This window comes from Carcharhinus amblyrhynchos, chromosome 21, assembly GCF_965287045.1.
Source record: "Carcharhinus amblyrhynchos chromosome 21, sCarAmb.v2.hapA, whole genome shotgun sequence".
NCBI classification, from domain to species: domain Eukaryota; kingdom Metazoa; phylum Chordata; class Chondrichthyes; order Carcharhiniformes; family Carcharhinidae; genus Carcharhinus; species Carcharhinus amblyrhynchos.
The window spans coordinates 44,868,249-44,881,563 of NC_137344.1; the positions used below are offsets into that span (position 1 = coordinate 44,868,249).

The 13,315-nt window shown below is 41.3% G+C and overlaps 1 protein-coding gene across 2 annotated transcripts in view; it reads right to left on the reverse strand.

Annotated features, from left to right (window-relative positions):
* Positions 1–7,688: 7,688 nt before the first annotated feature.
* dhrs7cb (dehydrogenase/reductase (SDR family) member 7Cb) overlaps positions 7,689–13,315 on the reverse strand; it is a 36,977-nt gene continuing 31,350 nt past the window's right edge. For both annotated transcript variants that reach the window (XM_080209082.1, XM_080209083.1), the window contains exons 6-7: positions 12,631–12,786; positions 7,689–10,891 (exon numbers count right to left, since the gene is read on the reverse strand). In XM_080209082.1, coding sequence (XP_080065208.1) covers positions 10,683–10,891; positions 12,631–12,786 — 365 coding nt within the window. In that variant the 3' untranslated portion in view covers positions 7,689–10,682. The remainder of the gene's footprint in view (positions 10,892–12,630; positions 12,787–13,315) is intronic.

A 13,315-nucleotide genomic window follows, 5' to 3' on the forward strand; every position in this document is an offset into this window, starting at 1 on the left:
TATGTTTATGTTTCATGTTGTAGAATGTAGTCATTAAACGTGTAGGTTTGTATTTCTATCGCCTTTGACATAGTCCAACATCCAAAGGCGCTTCGCAGGAGTTTATCAAACAAAATTTGTCATGCATATTTTCATAATGCAAAAATAACTTTGCACACCAAACGTCAATATCAGATTATTATTTTTCATTAAAGATGCTTACGTTGTTACAGGGAGTTGAATCACGGTTGTCTTTACTGTAATCCCCAACAGATGCAACTGTTTTTACACAGAATTATGAGTAAATAATTCACTTTTCTAGTATAAAGGAGGATGTCTTATGGCATGGTGATAGCATCCCTACCTAACAATCTCCAGGTCCACATCCCACTTCAGGACTGGATGGCCATGGAAAGTGTTTTTGTAACATGGCCAAAGAGGTTGCACACCTAAATCCTTCCAAACCCTGGCAATAAAGAGTGGGAGAATTTCCTGGTCATTCAGCAGAAACCAACTGCAAACCACTGCAGTATTTTGCCAAGCATAATCATGGCCCAATTCAATGAATGCCCATGGTCACCAACATCCTCTTAGGGGCATTGCACCTGACAGAGGAGGAGAATGAGTTTACTTTCATATAATATCTACAGGAAGCTTCACAATGAGAGAGTTCATAGAATCCCTATAATGCAGAAAGGATCTATTTAGCCCATGAAGCCTGTACCAACAACAATCCCATCCAGGACCTATTCACAGGTCCCCAAGTATTTACCCTGCTAATTCCTTTGACACCAAGGAGCAATTTACCATGGCCTATCAACCTAATTGGCATTTCGTTGGAGTTCTGGATTCTTAAGTTACCTATCTGGGAAAGCAAAAACAGAGCCAATCAGTAGGAAGCTAGGAGCACCTATGAAATGGTTGCATCAAGAACTACAGTTCCTTAGAAAGAGAGAGGGAGTGTGTGTGATGAGTGAAAAGGAACTGTTTATAATTAATGAATAAGTTGCCTATCAAAGAAAATATTGTTTAGTCAATAGTGTTTATAGTCATTTGATGGAGTAAAAGTTTTAAAATCTGAAACCTAAATGTGTTATTCTTTAAATTGTTAATTACAAGACAAATTTCTCTTTAAAAATGACCTGTCTCTATAAAGATCGTAATAAAATTATGACTTTCTGACTGTGAGACAAGAGTACTATCAAGTGAGTCCAGTCTTAGTAATTTCCTATGTGCATGATAAAGTTAAGCTGACAAGTTGGAAGAGAAGAAGTCAAATTGTCTCAAAAGTGCTATCTAACTGGAAGCATTGTTCCCATGGGCTAATCACATTAATGGAAGAGTAGACATTTTTGGTAAAGTTGAAAGGTGAAGTCACCATAGTCCCAGTTGACAATAGGCTGCTCTCTCCTTTAAGGGGGAGAGCTGACTGGTGCTGATTTTGGTGTGTAACCTGAGGATTACCACATCTCAGGCAAGAGGCAAGGTTGTGAAGGCATGGCCTTAGTGAATAACCTCAGCCAGTGCAGGAATTGAACCCAAGCTACTGGCATCACTCTGTATCACAAACCAACCATCCAACCAATTGAGCGAAACCAATCCCCTACTAGGTATTTTATTCAATGGGTGGATTTACTATTCCTTCTAAACAATCAGATGAGATGACATTTATTCAAAATATCCATCAGATTGATTGAAAAGGGCCGATCACTGGTCTGCTGGAGGGGTGGGCCGATTGTTGTCTGGGGAGGGGGGAGGGTTGATCGTTGTCTGGTGGGGGGTGGAGAAGGAGGCAGGTCAGATGTTCCTCTTGGCGGGGGGGGGGATGGAGTGAGACCAGACCTATTTCTGTGGGTGGAGCGGGGAAGCCAGATCGTTCTCTGGGATGGGGGGCGGTGAGTGAGGCCAGACCATTCTCTGGGGGAGGGAGGAGTGAAGCTGGATTGTTCTGTGGGGGGGAGGCCCGATCTCTCACTGGTGGAGGGGAGGGGGGCGCAGATGGATCTCTGGTGGGAGGGTTGGAGGTGGAAGGGATCCACTGCCACTCTGCAGGCGATCAGTGGGAGGGAGAAGAGGGCAGGGGTCGCGATTGATCTGGATAGCAGGGGTGAGTGGATAAGGGGGAACATGATGTCTGTGGGGGCCATCGCGCCTGCTTTTTGCTCCCAAGCTGCTTTCTCCGCTTTTTGCAGCCCGGGAGCGATCTGACATGGGTGCGCTTTTTCAAATTTTTTTCTAACTGTGCATGTGCAGTTCAGAGATCCAATCGTTTCAGATGCGCTAAGCACCACCTACAGTGCAAATGAGACTCGCAATTTTTTTTTCAGGCTGAGTGCTTATGTGGTGCCTGAAAGCAGGTTGCTAAAATGGATCTGAATTATGCCCAGATTCAGCACTTAGACTGAAAATGGTAAAATCAGGCCCACTGAGTTCCTCCAGCGCAGAAAGAAGCCATTCAGGTCATCGGGTCTGCACCGATTCTCCGGCAGAGCAACTTAACCAGACCCATCCTGTAACCCCACGCATTTACCCCACTAATCCCCATAGGCTACACATCCTGGGACACTAAGGGGCAATTTAGCATGGCCAATGCACCTAACCAGCATATCTTTTGGACTGTGGGAGGAAACCAGAGCACCCGGAGGAAGCCCACACAGCCTCCACACAAAGAGTGACTCAAGCCGGGAATTGAACCCAGGTCTCTGGCGCAGTGAGGCAGCAATGCTAACCATTGTGTGTCCGTCCTTCAGGCTGCACTAATTTTCATCACACTTTTTTCAGTGTCTTTTTTCTTGGCTATCACAGAATTCTAATATGGAAGAAACTTTCTAATAGATCAATCTTAGAAGCTATTTTAGAGAGGCTTTTGCGTGGACTGATCTTCATCTGCAGAAAAGGAAGAATCTATCATTAGATCTATGACTAATATCATAGCTTGAAGCTACAGTGCAATGTGCTGACACAGCACATGAGCTTGTAGATGTAGTATTTTAAGGTGGCAGGCCCTATTAAGATTTCTGTCATACTGCAACAAACCCTTTTACAAATGTCAGATTGAGAATAAGGTCTTTTAGGAATTCTTCAGAGAGCTTAAGGGCAGATGCCAATCATCTGCACAACCTTCCCAAATGATTCTTTTGACTTTCCTTCTGTAGGTTTTCTCATAGATGCAGCAAGATTGTTTCTGAAGTTTTGTGAGTGGTTAGCCTGATGGGTAGTTAATGACCATGTGTCTGATCGACACATGAGCAGTTGAGAGATTCATGGTGGCATTTAAGGTCAATGACATGCCAGATAGAAGACAGTTTTAATCATCTGGAGCAGCACAGAGAGTTACAGTCTGCAAAAAAAAGCAATACCTACATACATGGGGAGGGAAGAGGAAAACAGTGTATAGTGGTAATGAAACTGGACTAATAATCCAATGGCCCTGGGGATGAGTTCAAATCCCTCCATGGCAGCTAGTGGAATTTGAATTCAATTAATAAATTGGATATCATTGATTATTGTAAAATTCCATCTGATTCACTAATCCACTTGAGTGGACATCCCTTCTTTTAGAGAATGAAATCTGTCATCATTACCCAGACCCACAGCAATTGGTTGACTCTTAACTACCCTCTGAAATGGCCTAGTAAGCCACTCAGTTCAAGGGCAATTGGGGATGGAGAACATATACTAGCCTTGTTGGTGACACCCACGTTCCATGAAATAATAAAAAAGTACAGGCAACAGCAAGATTTTTGTTGTGAATGTTCACATATGATTTGCAGGGCCCTTCCTATTCCAGAATACCATAGCATTGTTGTTAAATGCACAAACTACATCCTTGGATAATCCATAACACAAAAAAAATTGGGAGAATTTTGAATTTGATGACAGTTTGCTCTATTTTAAGTATTATTTCCTCTGTTTGATTATTTTGACTTTGATAGCGTTTTATTGTGGAGCCTACGTGGGGTTAGTCTCTGACATCCCTTGACTAATCTTCCTGACCTTGTTCTGATCTCCTTTTGAGATCAATGATATTCCATACTCTCCCTTCTGTTGGTGTGAGCCATTTTCTCCTGGGTAGCTATCGAACTTGTGGCAAGTCTTTCTTCTCCATCAGAATCTGTGTAGCAAGCCCATGTTTTTATTGGCTGTCTTGCCAAGAATATTAAGGCACTGCAGTTTGTCCCAATGATACCTTAGTCTGGTTCATAAGAAATAAGACCAAAGTAGACCATTCAGCCTTTTGAGCCTGCTCCCCCATTTAATAAGATCAGGCTGATCTAACACTCACTAAGTCCACTTCCTTAAATGAGCAGCCCCTTATTCCGTGATTGCCCTCTGGTCTCCTATGAGTGGAAACATCCTCCCGATATTTACCCTGTCTAACCCCCTAAGAGTCTCGTATGTTTCAATCGCATCAGTTCCCAGTCTTCTAAACTCTTAAAGAGTACAGACCCAACCTGTCCAATCTTTCGTCATATGGCATACTATACATTCTTGGTTGTGGAGTTTTTTCAATGATTGTGCCTTCCTACTGCTTGTCTTGGACCCGTACTCTCTCCCCAAGCTTCAGCACTGGTAACTCACATATTCTATGTCTGTGATTAAAGTTCCGAGCCTGGTTGCTTCTCTGTTCTTTCTCATGCTGTTTTACTCTCTCACGGTTAAAATAGTGCCTCTCTTCATTTCAGACCATTTGCCGCCTTTCCAGGTATCTTACATTTGCTTCTTTATCTCCTCCAGGCTTTCAAAAGGGTATTGCATAGTTAACTTAAGAGGAGAGATTTACCGGGCTACAGGGAAAAGGCAGGGGAGTGGGATTAGCTGAGTTATTCTTGAAGAGAGCTGGCATGTACATGACGAACTGAGTGGGCCTTCTCCTTTACTGTAACCATTCTATGATTCTTTGAAAGTTCTTGTTCTTTCTTTCGTGCTGAAAGGTCATAGGAGCAAAGGCAGATGGATCTTTTCCCACAGCCCACATGTTGCATCCAAACCAGCGTTAAAGACAAATGAGAAATAGACCCATGCAAACTGAGCCCTTGTAAAATTCAGCATCATCATCCCTAAAAACAGTCTCAACTATTCTAGAGGTTCAATCCCAAAGGCACCTACAGATCTTTCTTGTTAGCTATTCTGCAGAGGAGACCAATTCTACACATACCAGATAAGCCGACTGCTTCTGATAGCATCATGAAAACAGTATTCTAGTGATAAAAACAAAAGATAGAGGTGCTTTTCTTAAAAAAGAATTTCACGCATGCAAAATCAGCAAGTGGTCAAGTTCATGCAGTACTGATTCTCTGCCACTGGAGAGCAAAAATATATCTTATTTAGTTGTGATCTGGTACCACTCACTGGGGAAGCTGTGCTACTGCCACTAATAAGCACGATGTATTATTTAACATATAGATTTTAGCTAGATTGACTTATTCAGTTTACTTTATTACTATAATCAGTTAGGTGTGTTTGAGAACTTAAGACGAGATCACAAGAATTAAGAGCAGGAGTAGACTATTCGGATCCTCAGCCTGCTCTGTCATTCAATAAGATCTGATTGTGGCCTCAACTCCACTGTCCTGTTCATCCCCCTTAACCTTTGACTCCCTTGCCAATCAAAAATCTATCTAACTCAGCCTTGAATATATTCAATGACTGAGCGTCTACTGCTCTCTGGAAAGTATTTCACAGACTAATAGCCACCTGGAGAAAAAGAATTCTCCCCCAACTCCATCTTAAATTAGACCCTTAATTTTTAACCTGTTGTCCCTCTGGTTCTAGACTCCCTATCAAGGGGAAACATCCTCTCAGCATCCAACCTGTCAAATCTCCTCAGGATTTTCATGTTTCCAAAGGATCACTTCTCATTCTTCTATTGGGTACAAGCCCTTGCTGCTCAAGTTTTCTTCATAAGATAATTCTTTCATCTCATGAATCAGCTGAGTGGACCTTCTCTGAGCTGCTTCTAATGCAATTATATCCTTTCTTAAGTAAGGAGTGCAAAACTGTACACACGCCTGCACATGCAGTTTCATTAAGGTCTTGTACCAGTGGCAGCAAAATTTCCCTACTTTTTATTCCCTTGTAATAAACATCGAACTTCCACTTACCTTCTGAATCACCTCCTGTACCTGTGTATCAACTTTTTGTGACTCATATACCAGGAAACCTGGTTCTGCAGTCTCTCCATACTTCAATAGTATACTGCTTTTCTACCTCCCAAAGTGGACAAGTTCAAATTTCCACACCTTATACTCCCATCTGTCAAATTTTTGTCCATTCATTCAACCTATCTAAATCCCTATGTAGACTCTTGTGACATTGAGCCACATAAGGAAATATTAGTTGAGCTTGGTCAAAGCGAGAGCCTTTAAGAAGTGCCATAATGGGAAAAAGTAAGACAGAGAAATGTAGGAAGGGAATTCCAGAGTTTGGAGGGACCAAGACAACTTGATGCATGGCCAACAATAATGGAATAATTATAACTGGGAATGCAGTAGATGCCAGAAGGTGCATCATTAACTCAAACAAAACAACATTGGTTATCATTTTTCTTATTCACAAGAAAGGCTAGGATTCTCCAAAACAAAAGGTTGGGAAAACAGGAGAATTTTCTGCCCATTTTTTGGGCGTATTTAGTGGAATAAATTAAGAAACTCTATGCATCACAGAGTGGCTCAGAGATTCATGAGATTCAGAGAAAGTGAGGTATGAGGCCTCATCTGGCTGGAGAGCCCGGTAGCATAGTGCTAAGCGAGTCACTGCCTATGCCCCAATCTATCAGTAGGGAGATCAGCACATGCACATTGCCCCCACCCCCCCTATCGCCAGCATCCCGATCACCAGCCTTCCCGATTGTCTCCCAAACGCCCCCTGGCCAGCCCTGATCACCCCCACCCTCTCATGACCTGCCCTGACTGCCCACACCTATGGCTAGCTCTGATTGCCCCCTCCCTCCCTCTCCCACTGGCACCATTGCAGAGTGTGCAGTGGATTCCCCACCCCCCACAAAAGTAGGCTCTGGCCACACCCACTTGGTGCCAGGGAAAAACATAACCTGGGAGATTCCCAGTTGGCTGGATGTCAGTCGTGAGTCCTGCTACAGGCCCCCCCCCACTGATGTCTCCCAGCCCACGACAGTGCTCAAGTAGTGCAGAAGGCTGAAAGAATCTTTAAAATTAAGCAAAGTAAGTGAGTGGGCAACATCAATAGTTTGTCTCTGGGCATTATAGCGTTAACTGGTATTTATTGGTCAGTAAGCAGAGCTTGGTACAGATGCATACTGACTCAGAACTTAATGCTCGAAGCCCTGCTTTGCTTGACCAAACAGCTACATGGAGCTTGAAGTATATCTTGCTGCTGCCAACTCACACCACTCTTAAGGCAAGTATTACCAAGCCAATACTTTCAGTATAAGGAACCCAGTGATCAGACCAGAAATATGAAATTCTAAATATTCTTAATAAGGTGCTGAGTGCCATGTAATTCATTGTAAGAAGTCTCATAACACCAGTTTAAAGTCCAACAGGTTTATTTGCTATCACAAGCTTTCGGAGAGCTGCTCCTTCATCAGGTGAGTGATACCAAATAAACTTTAATCTGGTGTGTGGGACTTCTTACTGTGCCCAATCCAGTTCAATCCTGGCATCTCCACATCATGTAATTCATTGAGAAGGTAATTTTGAACAACACAGGGAATTAAATGTATTGCTTTATTAGAGGTAAATTCCACAGAGCAATAAAAGATTTCCCGTTAAAGCTATAACATTTAAGAATGCACAAGCACATTGTATATTTTTTCTGACATGACTAATATTGCATACAGACCTGTTCAGTCCATATTGTGGACAAGAGATCAGAGTTGGCAGAGCTGACAGAGGAAAGCACAATATGTTTGTCCTCCATTTTGCTGTCAGCTATTTAAATTGCAAGCATTAATCCATTAGATTAGCAGATGGGAATATTATAGGATGCACGATATCTTATTTAATGTCACAGAGAGTAATTTTGTCAAAGCATAATTAATTTAGTTCAGGACATGTTTCTCAAATTCCTGTATTTAATAAATCAGTAAAGATGAGGCTCCCTAAATTACTTGGTGGGTGAATGCACCTCAAAATTTGGTACTAATTTACACTGATCAGAATGTTTCAAGTTTAATCTTCAATTGATGTTGATTAATTTCAGTGGCAATGACAGTGGAGCCACTGCAATTTTATCTGAGTTTCACCTAATCTATAAGAACAGAAAGTCTAGTCAGGGTTCTTATATTTGGCTGCTTTATATATACTGGAACGTGCCTGTGTATGGAACATGATTGAAAATAGGATCAAATTTAGCTGTGGCACCTCACTACTGGAGGACTGTTGTGGTACCATGTGGAGCCATATGTTATCATGAGTCAGCACCATCAGGAGAAGATGTGGAGGGGGTGTAAAAAGTTAGTTTTATTTCTGATTGTGTAAATACTAAATCATCATGTGGGTTTGGTGTGACAGCGATAATTGCCTCAAGTGATATTTATTTACAATGCGAAGATAAGTCATTAAAATGCACATGCTATAAACAGATACCTCATGAAATAGCACCAGGATACTGTGAATATCTAAACTCATGAAGTATGTTGTGTAGATGCTTGAGGATTGAGCATTTTTTCTTTTGATTGACTTACTGTTCGTTGAATGCGAAATGATAACCAGTCAGCTATTGTGTGCCCTATGGAGATCTCAGGCGTCAATCAGATATAAAATGTGCTTAATTATACTCCAATCCCAATTTCCTGTCTCTTGTTCAAAATTAATGTTATTTATAAAATAAATTGAAATGCCACACTGATTTCAATTAGGGCCCATTGTTTATGGAGCTGGTATGCACCATTGTGTTAAGAGTTTTTTTTAAGTTACATTCATACCAGCCCATCGCTTGTGACAAACCACTGAATCTACTTAGTTTTACTTTTGTTGCTGAAAATGGAATCAATAAGAGCATGTTATGACCTTGTTAGAGTTGTCCCACAAACAAATTATTCCAATTGCAAGTTGAAAGGAAGTAGGAATCCAGGAGCAGGAGGAGACCACTCAGCCCCTAAAGCCTTTTCTGCCATTTAGTTAGATTGCAGCTGATCCGTATCTCAACTTCATCCATAATACACCCTTGCCAAACAAAAATCTATCAATTTCAGTTTTGACATTTTCTATTTGCCTAGACTCAATGGCCACCATGCTGGTCAATCAGTGCAGTGAGCTGGTAAAATTGCATGTTCCTGGCCCTGTTTTGCCAGCAGGATTGGCTTTGCACCCAAGAAGGGCACGAAGCCAATTTCTGTAGGATTGACTGCATTTCAATCCTATTAGAACATCTGAGACGGCTGTTTCCGGTCTCCAGGATGCTTCCCTCAGCAGAGACTAGGCGTGATGGCCAGGCCAGGAGGAATTGGAGGCCATTGAAGACCTGGGTGGCTGGGGGCATAACCTTGGCACCATAAGTGTGCCAGAGCAGTGCCAGGAGTGCATGGACTTAGTGGGTGTGGGGTCTGAGTGGGAGTGGGGCTATGGCCTGGCTTATGCACAATGACTGGGGGCCTTATGTGTGGGGGGCCTCTGCAAAGGGGGCATTTTACAAGGTGGGGGTTATTTTAATATCTCCCACTTTCTATGCCTTTTAGCTTTAACAAAGGGTCATCTGGACTCAAAACATCAGCTCTTTTCTTACAGATGCTGTCAGACATGCTGGGATTTTTCAGCATTTTCTCTTTTGGTTTCAAATTCCAGCATCCGTAATAATTTGCTTTTATACATGAATTAGAAAACTGATCGATATATTTTTTACCTCAATACTTCAGTCCTTTCAGTGTTCACATTTTCTTTGTCTAACTTTCTTTTCCTGTATTTCAGTTGTCCTTCTCTGATCTAGAGGGCCAAATTATCCAGCTTGTCTGCAAAGGCACAACATTACTGCTCCTTTCCCAAGTATTTTGAAACTGTTGTATAAGAGTGATTTAATTGTTTCAATCTAAAATTTGTAAAATTGTTTGGATGCAGCTTGACTCTTTTTGATATTAAAGAGCAAAAGTGATAAGTGCAAAGGTAGAACATATTAGGTTATTCAGCGACATGAACCTATTCTGCTGATCTGTGCCTCAACTCCATTTACTTGTTTTTGCTCCACAAACCCTAATATCCTTACTTAACTTAAATCTGTCTATTTCCTGCAAGCACCAATTATCCTGGCACTGACAGCCTCTTAAGGGGAAATGAATTACAGATTCCTACAACTTTTTGTGTCTCCTGATTTTGCTCCTGAATGACCATGCTTTTTTTAAGGTTATGTCACTCTTTTGATTCCCTAGGGCAAAGGTAATTGTTTATATGGATCTACCCTGTCAAATCCCTTTGACATTTTAAACACCTCTATCAGATTATGCTCAGTCTCCTATTGTCAAGAGAATGCAACCCAATTTTACGTGACCTGCCTCGATTTACACCAGTGAGCCTCTAAAGAGGAAACAGATGATATAACTCTTCAGGATAGAAAGGGAAAGCAGAAGACAGGAAAGTGGAGTGATGTTCATGTAAGTAGCTTCTCAAAGCAGGCAAACTGGGAGAGATAAGTGGATCAGAAAGGAAACAGTAAGCAGAAAAAAATGGAAGAGACAAAAGGAAAGATGGAGCAATAAAGATGTAGAGACAGTAACGTACAAGCAAAGAAAATTATTGTTCTTCTTCTGCTATGGGTTGGTTTGAGATTCCAGCAGCGACAATTGCAAAAAAGATCTCAGGGCAGAATGTTCTTAAATAAACAAATGCTTTGGGCACTGGGTTCCCGATCATCACTTCCTTGCTGCCTCTGTTCACCGTGTACAGCACTTCCTCTGCTACTTCCACTGGGTGAACACCATAGGCCCACTTCCTGAAAAAAACTAAATAGCAAAAAACAATGAAAGAGAGAACACAATTAAGATTTCTCCCAAACACATTTCCTTGGATGGACGCCTGCTTCTTCTATGATTATTTGTGGATTATTGTCTTTCAACCATGATTTCATTTGTCTATCCTTATCAGATCTAAAATCACATGTCACAATTTGAAGGAAAGCAATGGATGGCCTGGCCAATATTCTTGGTCAACATTGTTGGCTCAAAGAAACACACGGTTGTTTATTTTAATGATATGAATTAGCAATTACTGTACTCTAAGGTCTGCTGTATCATCTTACGTAACAGTTATGTAAATAATATATAATTTACTATCAACATCCTGGAAGTTAATATTGACCAGAAACAGAATTGGACCAGCCTTATAAATGTGCCTACAAGAAGTGGGAATTCTATGGAGTGTAACCCACCTCCTGACTAACCAAAAGCTACAATACACCATCTACAATACAGTGGGTATAATCCACTTGCTTGGATGAGCACTCAAGAAGCTTGACACCATTAAAACAGCCTACTTGATTGCCCTCCTTCCAGATTAAACATTCATCTCCTCCACCACCGATGCAGCAGTGTGTACCATCTACAAGATGCAATGCAGCATCTACAAGATGCAATGCAGCATCTCACTAAAGCTCCTTTGACATTCCAAAACTCTATCACCTAGAACAGTGAGGGCAAATTAGGATAGTGAGTGGGCTGCCTGAGTGGCCCTCCTTCATCTCACTGAGCCGCAAGATTCAAATCAGGCTCGTTCACTAACTATGATCCTTGAATAAGATTAAATACATTTAATAAATGCTAAATATTTCATAAGTTATAGAAAATGCTTAATCATTCATACATTAATAGAAATGTCATCAAATTCAATTATTAAGAACAAGAAATATTTACATTTGATTGGAAGCAGAGGGAGCGCACGGCTCTGACAGCCAATGCTGTGTGCAATCAGCACACACCTCGCTTCATGTGCCCTTGCTTTACATGCCTATCATGTCAGTTATATCTGTGGGGAAAAAAGCTAGGGGATGGAAACCAGTGGAATTTGGCAACTGTGTGCAGGGCAAGTCAACAAAATGTCTTGTGGGCCGCATGTGGCTTCTGGGCCACAGATTGCCAGGCTGCAGGTCGCTCATCACTGACCTAGAAGAAGTAAAACAGCAGATGCATGGGAACACCATATGGACTGCAGCAATTCAACAAACCAGCTCACCACCACCTTCTCAAGTGCATTTAAGAATGGGTGTTAAATGTTGGTCTAGCCAATGATGCACAAATCCCATGAAAGATTTTTTTAAAAGTTAAAACTGATATCAAGGAATAGAATGATAAGGATTTGTTTATACAGTGCAAGTTGGTTCTGAGTTAATGAATGTCACATCAATCCTAGATCTCGGTTCCTTGGCACGAACACAGAATCGTTTGAAAATCAGCGTGAGGACAAAGATAGGTTCCTTTCATGTTGCTGATATTAAAGATGAAACCAAGGAATTGACCACTACTTTCATGAAATTCCAAGAGCAGGTTTGAAATTCAGTTTATATCAATCATCATTCTGCAAGGGCAACAATTCCCACCAAAAATAAATTGGTTTCAATCGCCCAAAGACTCACACACTTGGGAGTTGCAAGATACGTATCAATTAAGAAATGCTCATACAGACAGCTTTTTTTTCAAGAGCCTTAGGGCCTTGTTTAAAATTAATGATTAAAGACGCTGATACTCACATTTCCAAATGGATGCCTCCCAATTCCCAGCCTCCGGCATTTGGTGATAGGAGCGAATGAATGTTGGGCTCACAGTGCTCACAGTGATCCCAAATTCTGCAACTTCAGCCCTCAGGCAATCAAAAAAGGCTTGTATTGCGTGTTTAGAAGCAGCATCTGCATGGGAAAAAATACACAGTAAGAATATAAATTTGTAGTTCTTTTTTTTGCGGAAATGAAACATCCTGCCATGAATGGCAACTACTGTACTTTTTCTCTTATCTCAGTTAGAGATTGCTTATTCCCCCACTTGAATAATGAATTGGTATGCACTGCCGAAAAAGCAGCGTGATCAGTTTCAAAAGTAAGTTTCAAAGGGAATTGGATACATACTTGAAAAGGAAATATTTACAGGGCCTTTGGAATAAGAGGAAAGAGAGTATGACTAAGAAGATAGTTGTTTCAGCAGCACAGTAGGTTGAAGGACCCCCTTCCAGGCTGAAGGTTCTATGATATCATGAGTGGAAAAGAACATGATGCCATTATGAGCTTCCACTGTTCTATGTCAACTATGAAGTTTAATCCTAATTTCAGAACAGAAAATATATCAGTTTCTAATTACTATTTCCACATGAATCACCTTTACATTCATCCTGAGTGAGGTTACAAATGTTCACTAACGTTTACTGAAATATGGGAAGTTTTG